This window comes from Peromyscus maniculatus, chromosome 16 (assembly GCF_049852395.1).
Source record: "Peromyscus maniculatus bairdii isolate BWxNUB_F1_BW_parent chromosome 16, HU_Pman_BW_mat_3.1, whole genome shotgun sequence".
Classification (NCBI taxonomy): domain Eukaryota; kingdom Metazoa; phylum Chordata; class Mammalia; order Rodentia; family Cricetidae; genus Peromyscus; species Peromyscus maniculatus.
Genome location: NC_134867.1, coordinates 3,413,342 through 3,440,214, shown reverse-complemented (window position 1 = coordinate 3,440,214; position 26,873 = coordinate 3,413,342). Strand labels below are relative to the sequence as shown.

At 36.1% G+C, this 26,873-nt stretch overlaps 1 protein-coding gene across 1 annotated transcript in view; it reads left to right on the top strand.

Annotated features, from left to right (window-relative positions):
- The window catches only part of Ascc3 (activating signal cointegrator 1 complex subunit 3), a 323,710-nt gene that overhangs the window by 67,006 nt on the left and 229,831 nt on the right, over window positions 1–26,873 (top strand). Inside the window, exons 6-10 of the mRNA XM_006983742.4 lie at window positions 4,603–4,810; window positions 5,446–5,587; window positions 6,514–6,639; window positions 19,939–20,139; window positions 20,620–20,760. Of these exons, the coding sequence (XP_006983804.1) occupies window positions 4,603–4,810; window positions 5,446–5,587; window positions 6,514–6,639; window positions 19,939–20,139; window positions 20,620–20,760 (818 nt within the window). The remainder of the gene's footprint in view (window positions 1–4,602; window positions 4,811–5,445; window positions 5,588–6,513; window positions 6,640–19,938; window positions 20,140–20,619; window positions 20,761–26,873) is intronic.

Here is a 26,873-nt window from a genome sequence, read left to right as displayed (position 1 = left end):
GTTTTTCAAGGGCAGTCGAGGGTCTTGGGGGTAACTCTCCTAGGTCCATGCCACTGGGGCCAGTTTTCCCAGGAGGTGGGGAGGTGAGGGGGTGCTGCTTTTGCAGCTGGTGAGGAGAAGGACCTGCTCTCCAGTGGCCAGGCCTTTGGGAAACTTGCATATTCTTAAAGGTTTTTTGTTTGTTTTTTTGTAGACCCTTGTTTCATATTGCATGAGAGATTATTTTTCTTAAATTTTTTTAATTAATTGGGCCAGCAAATTTCTTAGCAGTAGATGTGTTTGCTATCAAACTTGACAACCTGAGTTGATTATCTGGATCATGTGGTGAAAGGAGAGAACTGACTTCTACAATTTGTCTTCTGACAATCATGTGTACATTACACACACACACACACACACACACACACACACACACACACTCACTACATAAATAAATAAATAAATAAATAAATAAATGTAGTTTTAAAAAGTTCTTGGAGGTTATGGAAATACTTTCAAGACAAGATCTTTTTTTTTTTTTTTGGTTTTTCGAGACAGGGTTTCTCCGTGTAGCTTTGCGCCTTTCCTGGGACTCACTTGGTAGTCCAGGCTGACCTCGAACTCACAGAGATCCACCTGGCTCTGCCTCCCGAGTGCTGGGATTAAAGGCGTGCGCCACCACCACCCGGCTCTTTTGTCATTTTTATATGCTTTACATTTATATATTCCAAGGATTCTGAGTACCAAATCAGAATACTTTTTCATTATTAAAGTATCTTACTCAAAAGGTTACTAACCATATCCACCTATTTTTTGTTTGTTTTTGTTTGATTTTATTTTTTGTTTTCTAAAATCACCATAAAGATAGAATGGCTTATTTTCGTTTAGTATTTGTAGCTTCAAAAGTGAATTTGAATTTTTTTGGTTTTGTTACTGCTTTTTAATCAAGATAAACATGAACCCTAATCTATCTTCAATCTAACCAGGAAATGTAAGGTGGCTGAGAAGTGACAGGCCTCTACCTGGAGGATAGCTGTGAATTTAATTATTTCTTTAAGGCTTGATTTTTGTTATTTTTATTTTCTTAATGAGAGAGGAAGAGTATGAAGTTGGTTATAAGGGGGTATGTCGGAGAAGATGGGGGAAGGCAAAGAATATAATGAATATGTGAAAATTTTTAAAAATTAAAGAAGATATATCTAAAATGTAGATTAAGTTAGTATATGGTGTTTTGTGACTCTTTGCTGCTGGAAAGACCAGCCTACAGCAGCTTGGTAATTGAAGGGGAGCCAGAGTCAGTGGACTAACCCAATCAATTTACTTTCTATCTGAGGGAGTAAAACTTAATTCTCTGGGGGTAGCATAAAGGGAAAGACAGACAGACAGACACACACACACACACACACACACACACACACACACTTCCGACATGTCAGGATCCCACCTAGGGTGCTGATGAATGGCAAGCCTTCAGCACGTCAGTGAAACTGAAAAGGAGATACAGAATAGGCTAACTACTGGACAGACAGACACATGAGGACTTTTCTAAGTGCCAAAGCTTAGTTCATTTTATTCTTTCTGTTGCTTGTTCTCCTCTGTTCTTCTGTTCTGTTCTTCTACCCTGATGTTTGTTTCCCTTCTTTCTCTTTCCTGATGACTTTCTTCTCACTACATTTTTTTCCCTTATTGTTTATGTAAGTGTAAGCAAGCAAGATATTTTTCTCAGCCAGTTCTTTTACCGGCAGACTACATTTTGCTGTTACAAAGAAAGAATCTATCATTTTTTTTACTCATCTCTAAAGGTACTCATATAAAAAATTCAAAAATCTAAACTTTCATATGTGAAAAGCAGTCATTTCTACTTTTAAGTTCTCAGCATGCATACTAACTCATCAACAGTTTTTTATTAAATCATATCAGGGAACTGAGGGCAGAAATAGGTAAAAGGAATTAATCATCACCTTTGATCACCAGCTCATCCTAGCAAGAAAGGTACGTCAGCCAGCCGTAGCCAGGCTGCCATTGTTTTTGTTCCCTGATCTAAATGAGTCCCTCAGTCAACTATTAAAAGTGTGGCTTTCTAAACTTCAAATTGTTTCTCAAGATTTTCTACCTCAAAGCCAAAACAAAAACATCTTAGCTTAACCTTAAGTCATTATTTAAAACTTTGTTTCAGCGATGATGCACACCAAAACTCATAAACACATGTCCCAACATTAAGATTAAAAGAACTTGAGCTAGTCTAGCCTCTGGGACTCAGTTGTTTTCCTTAATCATTCACCTAAATCATAGTCTGTATGGCTACTCAAGAGAAACTTTAAGTCCCAGCTGTGTGACACTTTCCTGTTCTTATTTTTTTATCTTCTACAGCCTCTACTCTACCACAGGCAGGGGCAACACTTTATCCTATCTTTACCTGTATTATCCCACTAAACTAACCTCTGTCATAATCCCTTGCTATATTTGTTAGAAACCCTTAATCATCAAAATTCTATTTAAACTAATACTATTATTGTATAAAATTATAACTTCAGTTAAACAGTATAGCTTAAGAAGAAATCATTTTTATAATAATTTGTAGGTAAAAAATGCCCATTATAACAGGGATATTTCCATGAGATAATCACACTACATTAAAGACAGTGGAGATCCTACCTCAGCCATTCACATCATGTTAGATACCAGAGAAAAAAAGGCAGAAGCAAACATGTAAAGGCACAGCAAGAGGCATTCTGGAGCCAAAGCCCTTGGGTCCTTGGGTATCTGCAGTTTACCCATCAGTGCCTTGCATTCAGTTGCCCCCCTGCTGCTCCTCTGATGTGACCACTGGCAATTCTTTGAAGATTATACAAGATACTTTTCTAGCATAATATGGTTGTATAAAAACGTAAACTTCTATTTTATTCTTGAGCAACATTGTATGTGATAGTTGTTATTATGGTTATTTATTTTGTTTCTACGTGTCAGTCTTCACAGATAGCACAACCAAAAAAATAATGCATTTAAACATTTAAAACTTACTTTAAAAATGATTGTTATCATTTATTGTGTTCAGTTTTACAGATTTGTAGTAAATGTTGATTGATAATTTATAAATCTTTCAATGAGTTACATATATTTACAATTTTCGTTTCCTTTTTTTGATGACAAGTATATATAACAGTATTTTTTTACTATCAAGTTCACATAAAATATTAATCACACTAGTACATAACATTTATTACATTATCTAAAGTATAGTTTCACACTTCATAGTGTTTTAGTAGTCATCTTTGGTAAGAGGAGGGCATTTTTCACATTCTTGAAACATCCTTCTTTATCTCTATCTTGCTGAGTGTTTATTTTTAGACAATTTCACTTTTCTTCTAGTTCTCAGTACATGTGAGAGCTTTCAGAATCTGAACTTTTTTTGTCATTGAAAGCTAATTATAAACTGTTATATTACGTAGAAAGTAAGGTATATAAGACAAATAGAATATTTTTGGTTAGAGCCATAAAATTTCAGCTTATTTTAGATCAAATTCTTAATACTTTTGAAACATACTTTCCTTTTTAATGTTAATAAAGCCACACTATAGGATTTTATTTCATGTGATTGAGAATTAAATGGCTTACTCTTAAGTCGTGTAAGTATCTGTGAAGTTTCAAGATTTGACTAAGAATGAATTTGAACTGCATCTTACTTTCTTGGTGCTTTGTATAATACCTTCCCTGTTCTGTTTTGAATATTGCCATTTGATAAAATGACCTGTGCCTGTACTCTGTTTAGAGTATAGACCAAGACTCATTCAATATTATCTTCCTAGCTTCGTTGTGCTGAGTCCTCAATATTGTAAATGCCTATTGACTTTGACTTCTTTTAGTGGTAGTTCTGTTAGCTCCTTTAGGACTGTAAGATACTTGGAAAGAGTTTAATTAAACACGAAAGGCAATCCTGTTGGAAAAATATCCTATATATTGAGGTGACTAATACAAACCTAACTCATACTTTATGAACAAACTTTATGAGTTTTGGTTGATGTATTTCTCCTGCATTTCTGTAAAAAGATGGACAGTACTGTTGTTTTGACCATTGTCTGTGGATACATCCTGAGCTATGAAAAGTAGTAGTAAATGTATAATAACCTAGTATAGCAAGGCTAATTACTTAGAGGAAAGTTATATTTAATATATAACCGATTGCTATTTTATCACACAAATGGTAAATGAAACTAAAATTGATAATTATATATTTGAAATCATATGAACAAATTATAAAATTATGAAATTTAATTTTTGCAGTTCTGATGTTATATCAAATTTATATGATCCCAGCTTCATTACAGTATTGAATTATTAAGAAGAATCTTTTGCTGATTTTTCTTATATTTTTGGTTGTGAGCCTAGCCTTTAATGGCTGAGCCATCTCTCCAGCCCGATTTTTCTTATTTTACTATGCAATACTGTGTAGATATCATGTTTTTAAGACTACTCTTAAAATATGTAATTGAGTAAACCAGCTATAAAAAGTGAATTCTTAGAGAATTGGATTCTGTTATGTTTTTGTAGTGGCCAAATGGTTTTCATAAAGGTCAAGTCATGTCTGAGATTTATAATTCATTGTATTTTTTAATTATTTTACAGATAGTTGTAAAAAAATTTTAGGAGAGAATACTAAGCCTAATTATGGATGTCAAGTTACTATTCAATCTGAACAAGAAAAACAGTTAATGAAACAATTTCGCCGTGAAGAAAAGAGAATTGCCAGACGAGAAAAAAAGGCTGGAGAAGACGGCGAAGTTCCTGGGGAAGGACTTTTGTCCTTTGATCCTAAGGAACTCCGGATACACAGGTAGTAAAAGTCAGACGCTGAAAACACACAAGGGTGCAATTTTTACCTGTGATATGCTCTTTAGGGTTTTTATTAATTTAGTGATTCTCTTACAACCTTGTGTTCTATGATGAAATAAAACAGTCACTCTTTAATTAGAATAAGTCTTGGTTATTTTCACGAAAGTAAGACATTTTCTTTACAGGGGTGGGCTAGTCTAAGTTGCCCTATGTATGCATTTCAGTTAAGTTACATGAAGGCTACGTGGATATAGTTTTACATGTTTCCTTTTTCAATTTAATGATGATTTATTTCTTTGTTACTTAAAATTTGAAAAATAAAAATGATTGATGTATTCATTTAAATCAACAGTTCTCAACTTGTGGGTCCCAACTGATTTGCAAACCTCGATCTCCAAAATTATTTAAATTACTATTCATAACAGTAGCAAAATTACAGTTATAAATTAGCAAGCCATCCTTACTAACAATTGTGTAAACTTAGCATTTGGATACTTAAAACCTATTTACTTCTCCTGAAATTCTGGGTTTTTAATGGGAGTACCTGAAATAATAATCATAATGGCCTCGTTTTATTATATGACTTTATTTTAAAAAGAATAATGTCAAATATGACCTTTTTTTATTTATTTATAGAGAACAGGCACTTCTGAATGCTAGAAATGCTCCAATTCTGGGCAGGCAGCGAGACATGGAGGTTGAAAAAATCCGTTATCCCCACGTTTATGATTCCCAGGCTGAGGCCCGAGAAACATCAGCATTTATTGCTGGTGCCAAGGTATGTCACTGTGTAACCACTTTTGGAAACAGGTATTTTCTGAGGAAATGCCTGCATAGATTTTTCCTCATGTCCTTGAATGTATTACCAGTGGATACAATATGTTAAATTATATGTTAAAATAGTAGTAAAAATGGGATATTGCATTGTATCTTAAGTTCCTGAAATATATTATATATTCAGAACATATTTAAAATTTTTGATTGTTTCAGTTTGTATTTATGAGTATCCATTGTATCAATGACTGACTAAACTTACACTGTATTACATACTTTCTGGTTATGAGAGTACATTTGTCCTCAAGAACACTGTCTAGCTGGTGTGTACTTTAAGTTCATCAACATACTGTGCTCTGTGTATCCTGTGAAATACTAACTCCTGTGTGAGAGGCCAGCTTTACCAGGGTTTCTATGAGGAGGAGAGAGGGATAAGAAATGATAGAAAGAGAGGCCTAGTTGATAAGAGGAAAGATAGAAACACAGGATAGTTTTGAGAGGACCTGGATCAATACCCAACTGCCCAGAAATTTATTCAAAAGAGCTTTTTATAACAGTGCCAAGGGGCGGGGCAAAAGCCCTCCCCCTTGCTAAATCAAAGCACAGGGCACAGCCAAGTGTAGACCTTTCCAAACACCTGGTAACCACACCTGTGGTCAAATCATTCCCTTATGCAGCCCTGCTGGGTAAAGCAAGCTCAGATTCTCAGACCCTGAGTAATTTGGGCCTCCCCACTCCTGAATGCTTTGTGAGCGTGGTTCATGTTTATTTTTCTTTTATTTAGATTTCTTTTGTGTTAGCTGGATTTATTTGCCAGTACTGTGTCATAAAACCAGTAACATTTTCTCATTGTCTCTAATTTAATTAAAATCTTACCAGAGCAGTTGTTTTTATCTTTTATTATTGGAATTTTATTTTTGATGCTTATAGATGATTTTACCAGAAGGAATTCAAAGAGAGAATACCAAGTTATACGAAGAAGTACGGATCCCTTATAGTGAACCCATGCCAGTTGGCTTTGAGGAAAAGCCAGTTTATATCCAAGATTTGGATGAGGTAAGATGAGCTTTTGTGTATAGAAGTTGTAATTGGCCAGTCTAGTGATAAGAATAACTGGTTGCTTAAGAAGTAGGCTGTTGGAGTGTAAATGGTGAAAACTGGTTACATGCTTTTCTTCATACATGGAACACTTTCATATATGCCTTAGACTTGCATTTGTTTATCTTGTGTTCATTTTGGTTACTTCAGCTACCTTTTTTAAAAAATTTAAGAAATTTTTTTACTCATTTTACAGCCAACCACAGTTCCCCCTCTCATCCCTCCTATCACTCCCCACTAGCTTTACCCCCTACCCAGATCCACTTCCCCCATTGCCTCCACCAAAAAGATAAGGGCTCCCATGGGGAGTCAGCAAAGCCTGGTACATTCAGTTGAGGCAGGACCAAGCCCCTCCCCCCTGCATCAAGGTTGAGCAAGGCATCTCACCATAGGGGATGGGCTCCAAAAAAAAACGAGGTCAGGCATCAGGGATGGATCCTGATCCCACTGCCAGAGGCCCTTCAACAGACCAAGCTGCACAACTGTCTGCCTTATGCACAGGGCTTAGTCCCGTCCTATGCAGGTTCCACAGCTCTTGTTCTAAAGTTCGTGAGTTCCTAAGAGCTTGGTTCAGTTGTCTCTATAGATTCGCCCATTACGATCTTGAACCCCTTTGTTCATAGAAGCCCTCTTCCCTCTCTTCAACTGGACTTACTGAGCTTGGCCCAGTGCTTGGCTGTGGATGTCTGTGTCTGCTTCCATCAGTTACTGGGTGAAGGCTCTATGATAACAATTACGGGATTCACCCATCTGATTACTGGAGTAAGCCAGTTCAGGCACCCTCTCCACTATTGCTAGAAGTCTAATCTGGGGTCGTCTTTGTGGATTCCTGGGAATTTCCATAGCACCAGGTTTCTCCCTAATCCCATAACATCGCCTTCTATTAAGGTATCTCTTTCACTGCTCTCCCCTCCATCCCTACCCCAGCTCATTTCCTTGTGTTCTCCTCCCCCACCCCCCTCATCCCTAGTTTACTCATGGAGATCTCATCTATTTCCCCTTCCCTAGGTGATCCTTGTATCCCTCTTAGGGTCATCCTCGATTGATTCCTAGCTTCTCTGGAGCTGTGGATTGCAGTCTGGTTATACTTTGCTTTACATCAACTGTCCACTTATGAATGAGTACATATCATGTTTGTCTTTCTGAGTCTTATTTACTGTGTCGTTTGCCTTACAGAAGCTTCTCAGTTTCAGGAGATCCCATTTATTAACTGTTGCTCTCAGAATCTGTGCTATTGGCGTTATATTTAGGAGGTGGTCTCCCGTGCCAATTCGTTCAGGGCTACTTCCTACTTTTTCTTCTATCAGTTTAAGATAGCTGGATTTATGTTGAGATCATAGAGCCACTTGGACTTGTGTTTTGTGCATGGTGATAGATAAGGATCTATTTGTAATCTTCTACATGTTGATATCCAGTTATGTCAGCACCATTTGTTGAAAATGTTATCTCTTTTCCATTTTATAGTTTGGCTTCCTTGTCAAAAAACAAATGTTCATAGGTGTGTGGATTAATGTCAGGGTCTTCAATTCAATCCATTGGTCCACATGTTGGTTTTTATGCTAATACTAAGCTGTTTTTTATTACTATAGATATGTAGTAGAGCTTGAAGTCAGGGATGGTGATGCTTCCAGAAGTTGCTTTATTGTAAAGGATTATTTTAGCTATCTTGGGTTTTCTAGTTTTCCATATGAAGTTGAGTATTGTTCTTTCCAGGTCTGTAAAGAATTGTGTTGGGATTTTTGATGGGGATTGCACATTGAATCTGTAGATTGCTTTTGGTAAGATTACAGTTTTTATTATATTGGCTCTACCTTTCTGTAAGAATGGGAGATCCTTCCATTTTCTTTTATCTTCAGTTTCTTTCTTCAAGGACTTCAAGTTCTTGTCATAGAGGTCTTTCACTTGCTTGGTTAGCGTTACCCCAAGATATTTTCTATTATTTGTGGCTATTATAAAGGATGATGGTTCTCTGTTTTCTTTCCCATCCCTTTTATATAGGAGGGCTACTGATTTTTTTGAGTTAATCTTGTATCCTGTCATGTTACTGAAGGTGTTGATCAGTTGTAGGAGTTCATTTGTATGAGGCTACTGAGTTTTTTGGACTTAGTCTTGTATCCTCTTATATTACTGAAGGTGTTTATCAATTTTAGGAGTTTCCTGGTAGAATTTTTGAGGTCACTTATGTATAGTATCACATCATCTGCAAATAGTGAAAGTTTGACTTCTTCCCTTTCAATTTGTATTCCCTTGATCTCCTTTTGTTGTCTTATTGCTGTAGCTAGAACTTTGAGTACTATATTAAATAGGTATGGAGAGAGTGGACAACCTTGTCTTACTCCTGATTTATTGGAATCACTTTGAGTTTCTCTCCATTTAATTTGATGTTGGCTGTCGGCTTGCTGTAAATTGTCTTTATTATATCTTAGGTATGTTTCTTGTATTTCTGATCACTCGAAGACCTTTATTATGAAGGGTTATTGGATTTTTGTCTAAGGCTTTTTCAGCCTCTAATGAGATGATTATGTGTTTGTTTGTTTTTTCCTTTCAGTTTGTTTATGATGGATTACATTGAAAGATTTTTGTATGCATCTCTGGGATGAAGCCTACTTGATCATGGTGGATGATTTTCTTTATGTGTTCTTGGATTCAGTTTGCCAGTATTGAATATTTTTGCATCAGTGTTCATGAGGGAGATTGGTCTGTAATTCTCTTGCTTTGATTTGTCTTTCTGTGGTTTGGGTTTCAGGCTAACTGTAGCCTCATAAAAAGAGTTTGCCAATGTTCCTCTTGTTTCTATTGAGTAGAACAATTTGAGGAGTATTGGTATTAGCTCTTCTTTGAATTTCTGGTAGAATTCTGTGCTGAAACCATATGGCCCTGGACTTTTTTTTTCGGTTGGGAGACTTTTAATTACTACTTCTATTTCCTTAGGGGTTATAGGTCTATTTAAATTGTTTACCTCGTCTTGACTTAATTTGGGTATGTGGTACCTATCCAAAAAATTGTCTGTTTCTTTTTAGATTTTACAGTTTATTGTGTGAAGTACAGGTTTTTGAAGTATGACCTGAAGATTCTCTGGATTTCCTCATTGTCCTTTTTGTTTCTGATTTTGTTAATTTGGTTATTCTCTCTCTGCCTTTTGGTTAGTTTGGATAAGGGTTTATCTATCTTGTTGATTTTTCTCAAAGAACTAACTCTTTGTTTCATTGATTCTTTGTATTGTTCTCTTTGTTTCTATTTTATTGATTTGAGTCCTCAATTTGATTATTTCCTGGCATCTATTCCTCCTGGGTGAGTTTGCTTCTTCTTGTTCTAGAACTTTCAGGTGTGCTGATAAGTTTCTAGAGTGAGATTTCTCCAATTTCTTTATGTAGGCAATTAGTGCTATGAACTTTCCTCTTAGTTCTGCTTTCATAGTGTTCCATAAGTTTGGGTATGTTGTACATTCATTTTCATTGAATTCTAGGAAATATTTAATTTCTTTCTTATTTCTTCCTTGACCCATTGGTGATTCAGTTGAGCATTGTTCAGTTTCCATGACTTTGTAGGCTTTCTGTAATTTGTGTTGTTGAATTCTAACTTTTAGCCGTGGTGGTCCAGTAAAATATAGAGGGTTATTCAAATTTTATTTTTTTATCTGTTGAGATTTGCCTAGTGAGCAAGTGTGTGGTCAGCTTTACAGAAGGTTCTGTGGTGTGCTGAGAAGAAGGTATATTCTTTTTGTATTTAGGTGGAATGTTCTATAGATGTGTATTAATAAGTCCACTTGAGTCATTATATCTGTTAGTTCCCTTATTTTACCCTTACGATTCCATCTGGCAAACCAGTCCATTGGTAAGAGTGGGGTGTTGAAGTCTCCCACTGTTAGTGTATGGGGTTTAATGTGCTATTTAAGCTTTAGTAATGTCTCTTTTACATATGTGGTTGCCCTTGTATTTGGGGTGTAAATGTTCAGAAGTGAGACTTTGTCTTGATGGATTTTTCCTGTGATGTATATTAATATCTTCTCAATCTCTTTTGATTAATTTTTATTTGAAGTCTTTTTTGTTAGATATTAGGATAGCTATACCAGCTTGCTTTTTTTTTTTTTTTGGTTTCTCTGGGTAGCTTTGCGCCTTTCCTGGATCTCACTCTGTAGACCAGGCTGGCCTCGAACTCACAAAGATCCGCCTGGCTCTGCCTCCCGAGTGCTGGGATTAAAGGCGTGCGCCACCACTGCCCGGCCCAGCTTGCTTCTTAAGTCCATTTGATTAGAAAGTCTTTTTCCAACCCCTTTCTCTGAGTTACTGTCTGTCTCTGAAGCTGAGGTGTGATTCTTATATGCAGCAGAAGGATGGATCCTGTTTTTGTATCCATTCTGTTAGCCTATGTCTTTTTATAGGCGAATTGAGTCCATTGATATTAAAGTATATTAATGACCAGTGATTGTTAATTCCTGTTATTTTTTGGTGGTATTGTGTGTTTCCCTTCTTTGTGATTTGTTGGTCTGAGATTATCTATTGCCTGTGTTTTTGCTGGTGCATCTAAGAATCTTAGGTTGGATTTTTCTTTCTAGTGCTTTCTGTTGGGCTGGATTGTGGATAGGTATTGTTTATTGTTTAAATCTGGTTTTGTCATAGATTATCTTGTTTATTCCGTCTATGCTAATTAAAAGTTTTGTTGGGTATAATAGTCTAGGCTGGCATCCCTTGGTCTCTTAGTGTCTAAATAACATCTGTCTAGGACTTCCTTTTTTTCTGAGTACCATTGAGAATCAGGGTGTTATTTTGATGAGTCTGCCTTTATATGTTCCTGGGCCTTTTTCCTTTGCAGCTCTTAATATTCTTTATTTTGTATATTTAGTGGTTTTATTATTATGTGGTGAGGGGACTTTATTTTTGGGTCCATTCTGTAAGTTTCTTGCATCTTTATAGGCATTTTCTTCTTTAGGTTGGGAAAGTTTTAATCTAAGACTTTGTTGACTCTGTAGGTTTCTCATCGTAATCTTGATTCTTCTTGTGCATAGAATCCCTTTTCTCAACTGGAGTCCTGAAGCTTGGCCTGGTGCTTGGCTGTGGATCTCTGTATTATTTACTCAGATTTTCCATTTCCAGCAGTACCTCAGTTTGTGTCTTCTTATGGCCTCTGTTTCAATGTACAAGTCTTGAACTGTTCCCTTTGCCTGTTTGATTGCTTTTTTCTTGGTTTTCTTGGCTTTTTTAAAAGGGATTTATTGATTTCTTCCAATTTTTTGTTTGTCTTTTCCTTGATTTATATAAGGGAAATTTCATTTCCTCTTTAAAGGCCTCTATCATCTTCATAAAGTCATTTTAAGGTCGTTTTCTTGTGCTTTTTCTATTTTGGGATGTTCAGGTCTTGCTCTAGTAGTACTGCTAGGTTCTGGTGGTGCCACATTGCTCTTTATGTTGTTGAATGTATTCTTGCACTGGCATCCACCCGTCTCTTCCAGTTGGTGCAAGTGGTGTCTGTGTCTCAGGGAGTAGCTGTGTTCTTGGGGGATGGGCGGGTTTGGGGTAAGGAGTGTGGCTCGTAGATTACAGGACTTGATGTGGGGATGGTGGTGGGCAGGCCTGTCCATAGGAGTCCTGCCTGCTGGACTGCTATTAGGGCTGCAATGGGTCAGGGTGGGGGCGTGGGTTGTGCCACTGGATCTAGGGTCTAGAGGTGGGGTGACCACTTGGAGAACAGTCACTCACCTCTTGGTCCAAATGTAGCTGGCAGACTCTGTGTTTTTGGGAGGAGCTGAGGTCTTGGGGGATGGCTGGGTTTGGGGATGCAGAGGAGGCTTTTGGATTACAGGGTCCAATGTGGGGGGAGGGGGTTGACAGGCCTATCTGCAGCAGTCTTATCTGCTGGCCTGCAACTGGGGCTGCCTCAGCTAAATTTTTGTGTTGTAGCTGAAAGTTCTCTGGTCCCACCCAGCCCCTGTGGTCCAGACAAATCTCTCTCACCCTCAGTCCCACAGCTGCTTATAAAATAATCATCAGAGGCTTAATATTAATTACAAACTTGGCCTATGCTAAGAATTCTTGCTAGCTAACTCTTTCATCTTAAATTAACCCATTGCTATTAATCTATGTATTGCCACATGGCTGTGGCGTTACCAAATGGCGCGTTGCTCCTTGGGTGGCAGGCTGATGTCTCTTCTGCCTCTGTCTTTCTTCTTATCTCTCTCTCTTGGATTTCCTGCGTTCCTATAACCTGACTCACCATAGGGCAAAGCAGCATTTTTATTAACCAGTCATAGCAACACATATTTACAACATACAGAAAGACCATCCCACAGCAGAGTGTGTGTGTGTGTGTGTGTGTGTGTGTGTGTGTGTGTGTGTGTGTGTGTGTGTGTATCTGCACATTTGGTGCAAGTACAAGTGCTTGCATGTTTGCATGTGACTAGAAGCCAGAGGTTCATATTATGTGTCTTTTCCTATCATTGTATACATTATTTTATGAGATTTCACTGAAGCTGGAGCTCATCAGTTCAACAAGTATGGTTGTAAAGTGAACTCCTGGGATCTGGTTTTCCTTACTTACCCAAAAAGACAAGATCCTTGTGCTACTGTGCCTTTTATTTTAAATGTAGGTACTGGGTATGCAAACTCATGCTTCTTCAGCAAGCATTTACTTTCTTAGCCATCTTCTCAGCCCTTCAGCTGATTTTTTTTTTAAATTAACTTATATGAACTTACTTAAATATTTCAAAGGAGTGATCAAATGATGACATAATTAAAGCACTTTTCTTGCTGGGCGCACACATTCTAAGTTCTTTTATTTTCCTATAACTTGAGTTTTGATTAAGTTTAAACTTCTAGAAAGTTTCTGAATAATATACTTGTATCAGCATTTGCTATATTTCAAAGTAAAGTATCATTTAATGTGTACATATTATTTAATCTTTTACATTGTCTAGATATAGATGATTGGGGTTTGAGTGATAGCTTTTGGTTAAGAGAACATTTGCTGTTCTTGGAGAGGTCACAGGGTCGGTTCGCAGCACCCACATGGTTGTTCACAACTGCCTATAACTTCAGTTCTGGAGGATCTAATGCCCCTTTGACCTCTGTGGGTACTAAGCACACATGTGCTTCACATACATACATGTAGCCAGTCATATAGACATAAAAATCTTAAAGATGTATATGTGTATATGTATAATTGAACAAAAAGAGGACATAAAACTGAGAGGGATTGAGTGGGATGAGGACATGAGAGGAATGGAGGGAAGAAATGATGTAATTGTATTTAATTAAATGAACAAAATAGAAATAAAAATTTTGATGAATTCTTTTTAATTATTAACGAAACTGTAAGTACTGTTTTTTGATGTATAAATAGTGTATAGATATTCAGAAACATCAAATACAGGCAAATCAAAAGAACAGCATAAAGTGACAAAATATACTTACAGAATAGCCAAAATTCTTTCAATATACACTTATATTTGTGTTTTTTTTAATGGAATTATATCATAAACAAACACATACTTGTATACTCTTTCTGTGTCAATTGTTGCTGTGGGATATCTTTCTGTATGCTCTGAATATGTGTTGCTCTGATTAGTTGTTAAATAACATGATTATACTTTATAGTTAATACCTAATTATGTGTGAGTACATACCATGTTTGTCTTTCTGGGTCTGGGTTACCTCACTCAGGATGATTATTTCTAGTTCTATCCATTTGCCTTCAAATTTCCCGATGTTATTGTTTTGAACAGCTAAGTAATATTCCATTGTGTAAATGTACCACATTTTCTTTATCCATTCTTTGGAAACAACTTGGGTTGTTTCCGGGTTCTGGCTATTACAAATAAAGTTGCTATGAACACAGTTGAGCAAGTGTCCTTGTGGTATGATTGAGCATCCTTTGGGTATGTGCCTAAGAGTGGTATTGCTAGGTCTTAAGATAGATTGAGTCCCAATTTTCTGAGAAACTGCCATTTTGATTTCCAAAGTGGCTGTACAGTTTCAGAATGAACTGTGTGTTACTCAGTTTTCCATTACTATGGGATAAAAGGTAAGATACATGACTTTTCAGGAGTTATGGCTTAGTTTGGTTCATGTTTTTAGTCCATGATCATTTCCTTTATTCTTTCTGGTTCTAAGATGAGGAAGAACACAAGATGGCCAGTGGTGTGATGGAGAAAAGGGCAAGCTGGCCAGGAAGCAAAAAGGGGCAGGGAGGTAAAATATTCCTGTCAGTTTTCTATAGGTATATGGATTTCAGGGTCTTTAGTGGCATTTATTTGATCAGTGTGTCTGCTTCTGTGCCAATATTATGTTGTTTTTATTACTAAAGCTTTTTAGTACAATTTAAAATTGGGTTTAGTGATACCTCTCAGAGTCCTCTTTTGTTTTTTTTTTTCAGGATTATATTAGCTATTCTGGGTTATTTGTGTTTTGTATGAAGCTTCAAACTCTCCTTTCAAGACCTGGGAAGAATTGTGTTGGAATTATTTTGGTGATAGCGTTCCATCTGTACATTGCTTTTAGTAGGATGACCATTTTTACTGTATAAATCCTACTGATTCATGAGCATGAAAGATCTTTCTTGTTTCTGATACCTTCCTAAGATTCTTTTTTTAATGTCTTGAAGTTTTTTTAATCATAGAACTTTTTATTTTTTTTAATCACTTGCTTGGTCAGATTTACTCTAGGATATTTTTTGAGGCTATTATGAAAGGTGTTGTTTCCTTGATTTTTTTTTCCCCAGCCCATTAGTCATTTTTATATAGGAGGGCTACTGATTTTTGTGAATTAATTTTGTTTCCAGCTACTTTGCTAGAAGTGTTTAACATATGAAGAGGTTTCTTAGTGGAAAATACAGGGTCACTTATATACAGTCATATATTCTGCAAAGAAAGATAATTTGGCTTTTTTATTTCTAATTTGTATCCCCTTGATCTCCTTCGGTTGACATACTGCTCTAGCATCAAGTAATTCAACTAACTATATTGAATAGTTCTGTAAAATTATCATCACTTGTGGTGGTTTTGTTCAAGGACAAGGAAACCAAACCTAGCCAAGTCATAGTTATAACTAAGATTAAACTGTTGCTGTACTCTGAATTTCACATGTTGGCACAGGTCATGAAGGCATTTCAGAGTTAACATTGGGCATAATTAAGAGTGTGCTGGTGAAATACTTGCTAACATGGAAGGGGGAAATCTCATAGGGCCCACCTCAAGGAACTGTAGTAACTCAGCAATGCTGAGAACAAGAGAAATAGTCTTCCCAAAGACGAGCCCCCAATTGGTTACAATGCATACATACTAGTGACAATAAACATTCTGATCACGTCCTTTGTATATGTTTAGAGGTGTGTGTGTTCGTGTGTTTGTTAACAATAAGAACTAAAGAAATAGAAGCCGTGATTTTGAGCAAGGTGGTGTGTGGGGGGGCTGGGGGGTGTCACATGGAAGGGGTTAGAGTAAGGAAAGGGAAGGATAAAATGATATAATTATATTTTAATTTAAAATTGTGCTGAGAAAAATTCTGGGAAGTTTATTAGTGGAGTTTTTATTTTTAAACATTTTTATTTTATAATTAATTTAATTTAATTATTCTTTGAGACAGGGTTTCTCTGTGTAGCTTTGTGCCTGTCCTAGAACTCACTCTGGAGCCCAGGCTGGCCTCCGAACTCACAGAGATCCGCCTGCCTTTGCCTTCCTAGTGATGGGATTAAAGGTGTACTACCACTGCCTAGCATCAGTGGAGATTCTTATGAATGGGTTTTACTTATCTATTAAAATCTACCCTTGAGAACTTGATATTTCTTCAGGTTTTCTCAGCATTCAGCCTGAACTGAAACTATAACTCTCAAGGATAAGATTGCTGTCTTTTCCCCATATGAAAAAGATAATCTCAAATCATAGTCATCTAGGAACAGGATGTCAATTAAGGAATTGCCTGCATAATACTGACTTATAGGCAAATCTGTGGGGCGTTTTCTTAATTAATGATTGATGCTTGAGGGCCCAGCCTACTCTGGGTTATGCCACTGATTCTTCAGTGGTCCCTACTCAGTTTCTATCTGTAGCTTCCCGCCTTGAGTTCCTGCCTTAGCTGTCCTGATGATGGGCAGTAACCTGTAAGCCATATCAACTCTTTCCTTCCCAAGTTTGTTTTGTTCAGTGTTTTCTCACAGCCACAGAAAAGCAAACTAGGGCACAGAATCCGGTTTGTGAAATGTTTCTTGCTTCCGGGTTTGTTTTTATTTTTTTATTTTTTTTTATTTTTGAATGCTGTTTCCTTCAAGGCTATCTTTCTAATTTCCATCTTATTATCAGTGGGTAAGAGATACTTGCAAAGTCTATGTGTTGATTTATTGGACTTTTTTTTTTTTTTACTCTTTTTTGTTCCTGTGTCTCTACAGATTGTTTTCAATATGAATTAATTTTTAGACATTTACATATTTAGACATGTTGATTATTTTTTGTTAGTATTTAAATGGTTTAAGTTAAGTAATCTAAAAGTTTATTTAGATTTTCCACTGGGGTTTCTTAAGACTTGTATATAATAAAATTTATTATAATTTAATTAAAAAATAGCTAACTTGATTTTTATAAAGTCTTACAGTCTCCATTCCTCTAAAGATGTAATATTGGATTATTCTTCTAGGACTTTTGTTCCCAGGAATTAATTTCTTGTGCCCAGATAATCTAGTTAAAATGAATTATCATCACATGACACTTGGTTCTTTAGTAAAGAAAAATTGACTGGCCCTGCAATCTTTTATTTCTCAATTAAGAGAAAGGTGTTAATTAAACAGAATTCAGTCATTTTTTAAGAGCAAGTACAGAGTTTACGTCTTGAACACTCTCTAAGGATCATGTGGGCTTCTGAGGCATCTGTTGCAATGCCCCCTTCCACTTCTGCTTTTATTAGTTTGGGTCTTTGTTCTTTCTTTTAAGCAAAAAAAAAAAAAAAAAAAAAAAAAGCAGCTGGGTTTAGGAATAGTGCTTTTTGATCTTTTCAAAGAAACCACTCATTGTTTTATTGATTCTTTGTATTGTTTTATTTCCTCTTTCATTTATTTTAGCTCTGATCTTTATTATTTCTTTCCTTCTATTAATTTTTGTTTTGGCTCTCTGTCTTTGAAGTGTAGTGGTGGTGTTCTGTTGCACAGATTTCATTTGATTCTAGGAATAGTTAAATTTTCCCTGTTATTTCTTCAAGGACCTAGTTTGTCCAAAATTATGTCAGTCAATCTCCTTATGTTTGTATAGCTTCTCCTATTGATTTTGGGTTTCATTCTGTTATGAGGCGGTAGAAGAAACTATTACAAGTTGTTTTTTAGGTGCTGCTTTTTAGCCTCAAATGTGACACAGTTTTGAGAAAGTCCCATGTGATGATGAACAACATTTTTGATGTATTGCTTAACCAGTTTATATTTTTATTTTATTTTTAGGAGATGGGGCATAGTAGATACTTACAGCTTTTGTTTTGCTCAATCTTTTGCCATCCTTACCTGTCATATACTGTCTTCCATTTATTCAGTAAGAAAGCCGTATGTGGGCCGGGTGGTGGTGGCGGCGGCGCACGCCTTTAATCCCAGCACTCGGGAGGCAGAGGCAGGCGGATCTTTGTGAGTTCGAGGCCAGCCTGGGCTACCAAGTGAGTTCCAGGAAAGGCGCAAAGCTACACAGAGAAACCCTGTCTCGAAAAACCAAAAAAAAAAAAATGTATGTTTCCAAGCATAGGTATATCTTGAAGGGTCATACATACTGTGGACACTGTATAGTTAAAACATTGAGAAAAACTTTGAACGATATATTTTCCTTTCTTTGGACAGGGTGTTTGTATATGTGCATGTGCTAGTATCTATGTGAGTGTGTATGCCTGTTTGTGCATGTGAAGGCTGGAGTACCCTTGACTGCCATATTTCAGACACTACTATTTTTTTATTTTTAATCTTGTTTTGAGTCAGGGTCTTTTACTGGCTTGGATCTCACCAAGTAGACAGACCATTAAGGCCCATGGATATACCTGTCTCTGCCTCCCAGTACTGAAGTTTGCAAGTGTATGCTACCACTCCCAACTCTTTTTAAAATTAAAGATCAGAAAAAATGGGGGAGAGAGGAATACATTACAGAAATTTGTTGCTGTGGCACTGGGGGTGGGCGGGGAGACATGCAGGAGCACTCTCTCTCCCTCATTTTCTGATCTTTATTTTTAAAGTTTTATTTCCATTATTTTATTAATTATGGGGAGAGAGAGAGAGAGAGAGAGAGAGAGAGAGAGAGAGAGAGAGAGAGAGAGAGAGAGAGAGAGAGAGAGATTGAGATTGAGCACCAGAAGAGGTGGAGTCACAGGTGGTGTGAGCCATGCAAACTGACCTTCTGGACTGACTCTGAACTGCTGCTGTGTGCATCCCCTCTTGGACTTTGGTATTGAAGCTGCCATCTCCCACCTCTTCTGGGTCCTGTCATCCAGCTCTCTCCAGTTTATTCCCTGAGTTACTAGCACACCACCTATGTGTCCTCTGTCACTTTTTAAATCTTCACTTTTTGTTTTTGGTTTTTAACTAAAGAGTTGTAATAATAGTGCACCATAGAATAATTTGAAGCTATAATGAAAAAATTGTATTAAAGTCCTTTATACAACAACTTTACATGTTGTAAAGTATATGAACTCTGATCCGACTGTTCAAACAATTTATATTGCCTTCTAAAGTTTGTTTTTAATTCATAAAATATTAAAATATTGCAAACCTTTTCAAATAATGAAATAGAATTTCCTATTTACTTTGGTTTCAGGTGGCTTCTTGTTTTGTTTTCTAAAAGTTTCTTGGGGAAGGATTTCACTGTACACTCCCTGGCGTTGACTCCCCTGCATAATCTGCAGTGCGAGGATTACACATATATGCTAGCACCTGTTTTTACCTTCAGTTTAGACTAGACTCTCATGATACAACTTGGAAATTCTTTGAACTTTGAAGGATGTGTTTTTATTTTATATTTACAAATTTCATTATTTTCTGTTTGGAGAAGTTATTTAGTCAAATATTTAGTATATTTAAGTTTAGAATTACATTTTCATAGTTAGAGTGTTGTAATTTCTGATTTAGAACTGAGCTGTAGTTATGGTGCTTTCTTAAATACAGGGTGCACTGAGAAACTGAACAAAGTCTTTTGAGGTAGGTGTCATGTATGCTTGTCGTCATGTTGTTAACTATAGAGATTTATTGTTTATATTCAGTATTTTATGAGTCATTTATATTTTATTTATAATGAGTTATGTTCCTCCCTTATTTTAGATTGGACAGGTGGCTTTTAAAGGAATGAAGAGACTCAATAGAATCCAGTCCATAGTATTTGAGACTGCTTATAACACCAATGAGAACATGCTGATTTGTGCCCCTACTGGAGCTGGGAAGACCAACATTGCGATGCTTACAGTTTTACATGAAATCCGACAACACTTTCAACAAGGTGTTATTAAAAAGAATGAGTTTAAGGTGGGAGATTACAAAATCAGACAGTAGTTGTTTTATTTTTTCCTTTGAGTTTGTAGAAGATAAAATAAGCCTTGAGTTCAACAAAGCTTGTAAATTCTTAAAGATATTTATTATAGTAGAAATCATATAAAGAATGTTGCTTGATTGACTTCTTTACTATAAAGGCAGTACTATTTCTGCTTTTAAATCCCATTACCCTTGGGAAAAGGCATGAAAATATTTTTAGCTACTTTCTAAGTAATGAAGCAGTGTGAACAAATTCCATTGTCCTTTTGTTTAAAGGATAGTATTTTATTTATTTAAATAACCATGTGCTTAACCCAGCAAAGATAAGTACTTTCTATATATCATTATTAACGTTTTTCACAGGAAGGAGCTAGAATCATATTTCACAATAAATTGTGACTTGCATTGGCTACTGTGAAATAAATGGTGTTGTAATTTTTGCTCATTCATCAAGCTAGTGTTTGTTCGGTACAGATTGTGTATGTTGCTCCAATGAAAGCCTTGGCAGCGGAAATGACAAATTACTTCAGCAAACGTCTAGAGCCACTGGGCATTGTAGTGAAAGAATTGACTGGAGATATGCAGTTGTCAAAAAGTGAAATTTTACGAACTCAGGTATGTTTTTCACCCACATCTTTTTATAATATCATTTTTAAGGTTATAAAAATTATACAACCTAATTTTAAGGAAATATTAACATATAATACAAACATAATACAACAAACTTATTTATGATCACATCTGTACTAGAGACAATTCTTAATGTTACTTTACTAGCCTTTGATAGCCTTCTTTTGTGATTCTTACCATGTTTTGAATATTATTTATAAGCATACGTTTTATGTCTCTTCACAGTTTTTGTAACATTAGGGAATGATAATCTGGGGATAAGATTGTAGCTGGATTTTAGAGGAAGCGCTGAAGAGATCTTGAAGTAATCACACTAGACATTTAGCCCATTTGTGAAGGATAATTTAACAAATAAGAAGAAATTGTAGACATTTCATTTTTTCAAGTGAGAATTTATTAGGTAATGCACTGTATGTAGGCCCATATTAGATAAAATGAGTAACAAAGATATTCAGCATTTAGTTTCTACTTGTAAAGATTGTGCATTATGGCCGAGTTGGAAAAATACATTTGGGCCTATAACCAGGTTAATATTTTGCAATATATAAGCAAGGTAATATTTATAGTGCTTTTAAAAATAAAATACTAATGATTAAATATTAATGAGACATTTAAGGAAATTAAAGGAGACAACTTTAACAGTGTTGAATTAAATATATGTTTGGAAAGGAAGTTACTCTTTTAGATAGCTTATATGAAACTACAACAAAATTGTTGGTGTCATGAAAGAATAGAATGTTAATTCCCTAGAAAAGGTGTTGTGTGATAGGTAGTTTCTTCTGGAGCTATAAAAGGATATGTGTTCCGTGTCTCTTGGAAGGATATGTGTTCCGTGTCTCTTGGGTTCTCATGGCTTTTGGTCTAGAACACGCTACATATTGCAGTCTCTACTTCTCTGTCTTCCCATGGCTTGTTTTCTTTATGGGTTCTTTCCCCCATTTTGCCCTTTTCTGTTTTTTTTTTTTTTTAATTTTCTCTAACCAGGATAATTTTTTCTCAAGAATGTCACTTTAATTAAAGTCCTCTTTTCCAAATTAGGTTGCACTTAGATGCTAAATATTTATACATGTTTCACCTCCCACATTCATAGTTTAAAGGCTAGGTGGCAGTGTAATGCTATTTGGAAGTGGGCCCTTTGAGAGTTCGTTAGGTCAAGGTTAGAATCAGAAAGGCAAGAAACTCATGACGAAATTAGTGCCTTTAGATTAAGAAGTTACCTGTATCACTTTTATTTTCTTTCCACCCATCAAGGAAGGCCACAAGTATGTATTGAGAAGACAGCTATCTAGCAAGCCAGAAAGTTAGGATTCAAGAGAATTAAATTTGATGACACCTTGGTCTTGACTGTCCTCTAAATCTGTGAAAAGTGTCTGTTGTTTAGATTACCATTTTGTGGTATGTTGTATTTCAACATCCCTAAGTATAGCAACAGCTTACTGAAGTTGCTGGCTGCACACAGACATATCTCATAAGCCACGTCAGTGGATATGGTAAGTTTTCTGAAATACATGATGAAGATGGAAAATCACATTTCAGCTAAAATACATTTTGGAATTAATAAGAGGCTAGTGCGTTATAATCTGTACTTATATCATTTATAGTGATAGTTCTTAAGTTTGACTTTCATGTGCAATATTGAAAAAGTATAAGATTTATATATTATGAACAGTTATAGGATTTGTTTTAATGTAGTAGAAATGTTAAGGAAAGATTAAATTTCTATGAATGCAAGACTAGTTAATACTTATACTTAAGTATTCTTTAAAGTCAGTGCTTTCTAGGAATTTTAATGACTTTAGGAATGCATATTTGAGGGAATAAAAACAATCCTATATATAGTTTAATTCAAATATATAAAATACATAATAACCAAAGAAGGATGGGGCAGATTTAGAAACATTTTATCAATATTTTTTCAAATATTATTTCTGCCTTTTTCTGTGAGTCTTTTCATTCTGTGATCCTAACTATATTTATTGTAGAGTGTATTATGTTTTTCTGTAGTTGACTGGAATTCGTTTGTTTTTGTAGTAGCTTTACATTCATAGATTTTGTGATAGTTTTGGCATGGTTTTGTGTTACCTTTAGGAACAGTTTGCTATCTTACTTTTAGGGTGCTTCCTGTCTATCTGTTAGTGACATTTCTTTTAGTTCTTTATAAAATTATCCCTTTGTATTTATACCATGTTCATCAAAGGGATTCCTAAATATAAGATATGCCTTGCCTAAAGTCACATTTTGACTGTCTTCTTTCCTCAGTGGGTCATATCACTTTGCATCATTAAATTACTTATTTGACATCTTTCTGATTTTGTTTTTAATGTGACCACAAGTATGGATGGTCCTCTTAGAACTCTCCTTGTATTCCAGAGAACCTGGTGCATTGTGTTCTTATTCTTATTTGATTTTAGGAACTTTTCAAAAATTACCCTGATTTCTTTTTTTTTCTGCAAGTATTTGTGTATCTTTCTGATTTATTTTGCTATTCATTTCTAGTTTTGTTCCACTGTAGTCTGTTAGGAATGCAGGGAATTATTTCAGTTTTTTGTCTTTATAAGGTATTCTTTGTGGCTTATAATGTGGTCCATTTTAGAGAACATACTTGTCCTATCTGTTTGGTGGAAAGTTCTATAAAAACCTGTTAAGTCCATTTTTTTTTCTGTGATGTAATATAACTGAGGTTTCCTTGCTAATTTTTTGTTATTTATATTTTGTTTTTGTATCTCTACAGCAGTTTCCCCTCCTTTCTCTCTTCCCACTTCCTCATTTGTACCCTCATCCTCTCCTCCTCTGTTTCTCTTCAGAAAAGGGCAGGCCTCCCATGGACATCCATCAGCCATGGCTAATTTTTAATGAGGAAGATATGTCACATGTTATTAGCAGGTTCTTGAAGTCTCTGATTTTTATTGTGTCTGGACTTATGTGGTCTTTTACACTTCTCATTCTTTATGTTTTAAAGAGAGCCCTGAGAGTCAGGCATTAATACTTGCAATTATTATAACTTGATGAGGTTTTTTTTTTTTTTTTTTTTTTTTTAAAATCATCATTTGGTGGCCCTATTTCCCTTTTATGACTAGTTTAGTTTGAAGGTCTACTTTATCAGGTGTGAGAATGACCACTGTACCACTTTTTGATGCTTCCATTTATTTCATAGTTTCATTTCCAACTATTGACTGTCAGCTTATAGGTACCTTTCCTATGTTAATTTCTTGGAGATAGGAGGGAGTTGAGTTATATTTGTTAATCTAGTCCATTAGTTGTATCCTTTAATTGATTGTAATTGAGAAGGCTTTCCTTTTATGATTTTGTTTGTTTGTTGTATTTGTTTTTTGGTTAATTGCTAGTTCTTTTCTTCCTTTCCTGGTAATGTTGAATGTTTATTGGTTTGCTGTATTGCATGATTGATACCTTCCTAAGTATCCCTTGTTCATCTGTTGCTTTCATGGAATGTGTTCTTTCCTGTGTTCTCCTGTATGACATTCCCTCCTCCCCTCATCTTCCTTCTCCTCCTCTTGGTTCTTCTCTTCCTCCTTTTCCCTCTCTGCCTCTTCTTTCTCCTCCTCTTCTTTCTTCCCTTCTCTCTCTCTCTGCTTTTTCCTCTTCATCTTCTATGTGTATGTATATGTGCGTGAATTTTATTCAGTGCTGGCTTAGTTGTCACAAATTTCCTTGTTTTTCTTAAGATATTTTTATTTTTCTGTTCATTTAAATAGTTATTTTTTGCTAGGTATAGCAGTCTTAGTTGGGAATTACTTACATTCAATGCTCGGAATTTATTTCTCTGTGCTTTCCTCAATTTTCAGGCTGCTAAAGACAAATACGATGTTATTCTAATGTTTTGCCTTGTGATGGTGGCATTTTACCCTTATAGTTGCTAGTGTTGTTTCTTAGCTTTGTGGTTTTTGCTATCTTAATTATGCTACATCCTGGAGAGGTTGTTTTCTGGCCATATTTATTGCATTTCTTAATGTTTTCTCTGGGTGTCTCTCTATGATTGGGAAGTCTCTACTGTAATTTCATTGAATAGCTTCTTCAGGCTATCTGTGCAAGTGTTACGGTTCTGGAGGGAAAAATCTTGTCCGGAAGTCAGGCTATACTTAGAGCTGTGAAGGGAAGGCATCCTGGATACCTACTGCTGTGGAGAAAGGTATCCTGAGCTGTTGGTAAGTCAGGCTACACCTGAAGCTGGGGTCATATGTGGGATCTGGTCTCCCCCCAGGATGTGGCAGTCCTGCTTTTCTCCTAGAGAGAGCCCTTACAGCTGAGCTCTGCTTCACCCTCTTAAGTAAGTTTCCAAGCAGAGGTCTCCCATTCTTCTCAGACCAAAATGTTACTTGTGCTTCTCTCTGATCAAAGAAACCCAACAGAAATGTAGCAATCTGCTCCCGCACCTGGGAAAACGTTCTGCTCCCCTAAAGGGAGTTTCCCAGAAGAGGTGTCAGGTGCAACTTCTCCCAAAACGGAGCTTCCCAGCAGAGATTCACCCAAAATTCTTTCAAGAGATTTATTTGGGAAGGAGGTATCCAGGAGAGGCTGCTCTGCTGTGGTGGGGAGAACAGCTGCCAACCAAACAGGCAGAGGGGCATATATAGGGCCGGAGTTTTTCCAGGGAGGAGACTTTCAGGGAGGGAATTGGTCAGATTTCGATCCCCTTGAGATTGGGCAAGCTCAGATTGGTTGGTTTTCTGCTCAGAGATTGGTGATATGTATTGAGGGATTGGTTGATTTTGTGTTCTGTTGGTTAGGGGCAGATTTGGCGCAGGTTCCAGGGCCAAAGTGTGTTTCTTTGGTTCTGGTTTCTGGGTCAGGGTTTGTTTTTTGGTTCTGGTTTCAGGGCCAGGGTGTGTTTCTTTTACTTTCAGGGTCAAAGTGGACTTCTTTGGCTGGCTCTGGTTTCCGGATCAGGGTGGATTTCTTTGGCTGGCTCCGGTTTCCAGGTCAGGGTAGGTTTCTGGGTCAGGAAAGGTTTCTTTGGCTGGCTCTTTTATCCTACAATCTGATTTTATTTCATCTGTCCCATGAATTCATAAGTTTGGTTCCAGATTCCTAGAAGTTTTTGGCATGTTTATTTGAGGTGTTTCTTGATATATATCTATATCATAATCATCATTATTATTCTTCATCCCTTAGATTCATTGTTAGGTCTTGTTTGTTGATGATTTTTTTGCAGTTATTTATTCATTTGATTCATTCTTTTATTTGCAGAATTTTTGTTTTGTTCCTTTTCAGTGTCTATTTTGTCACAGAATTTTTTTCCTCCTTATTTTATTATATTTCTTCCAAGTTACTGATTCTTTGATCTACTTGGTTTGCACTTTTAAATTGAGTTTCTTTTGTAAGTTTTTAATTCAGTTTCATATATGTTTCTTGCAGTCCTCAATTTCCTCTTTGTACATTTTAAAAAATAGGACCTTGCAATCTTTTCTTGCATTCCACTATCACAGTATCTTTGTTTTTGGGCATTGCAAAAACGACCTCTTGGCAGTTGTCATAGCATAGTTTTTTTCTTGTGTTTCTTTGTTATATTCTGTAAGTCTTTTGGTGTGATGTATGTCTTCCAGTTTATAGCCCTTGTCTCCCTTTCCCCTCTGTTTTATTCCATATACCATCCTGCTGTTTTCACCTAGAGTTATCTATGGGGCAGAGGTGGCATGGGATGAACTGGGAGTTGATAGGGCGTTGGCAGTTGACTCTAAGTGGTTTGACAGAAACCTCAGTGTCAGTTGCAAAGAAGATAATAGCCCCTGATTTGTGTTTATTAGAAGATTTGTAGACAGAGGTACTAGAGTTCTGGTTGGAAAAATGTAGTGTCTTTATATAACGAAGTGAAAGAGAGATGGAGTGTGGGGCAGGAGAAAATGAATGAGGGGGAAGTATTGAAAGTATGAAGAGCAGTAGAGAAAATAGTATTAGGTTTAGAGAAAAAGATGGAAACAAAAATGTCTCCCAAGAGGACACAAGTCATAACAGTTGAGCATTTAAAATATAAGCGTGTACATACTAAGAGAAAATTTAAAAAGTTAAAAATGGAGCAATACGTGTATATACATAAACTAGAAAATAAAAAGCTGAAAATTTTATAAGCACAAGTGAGCAGT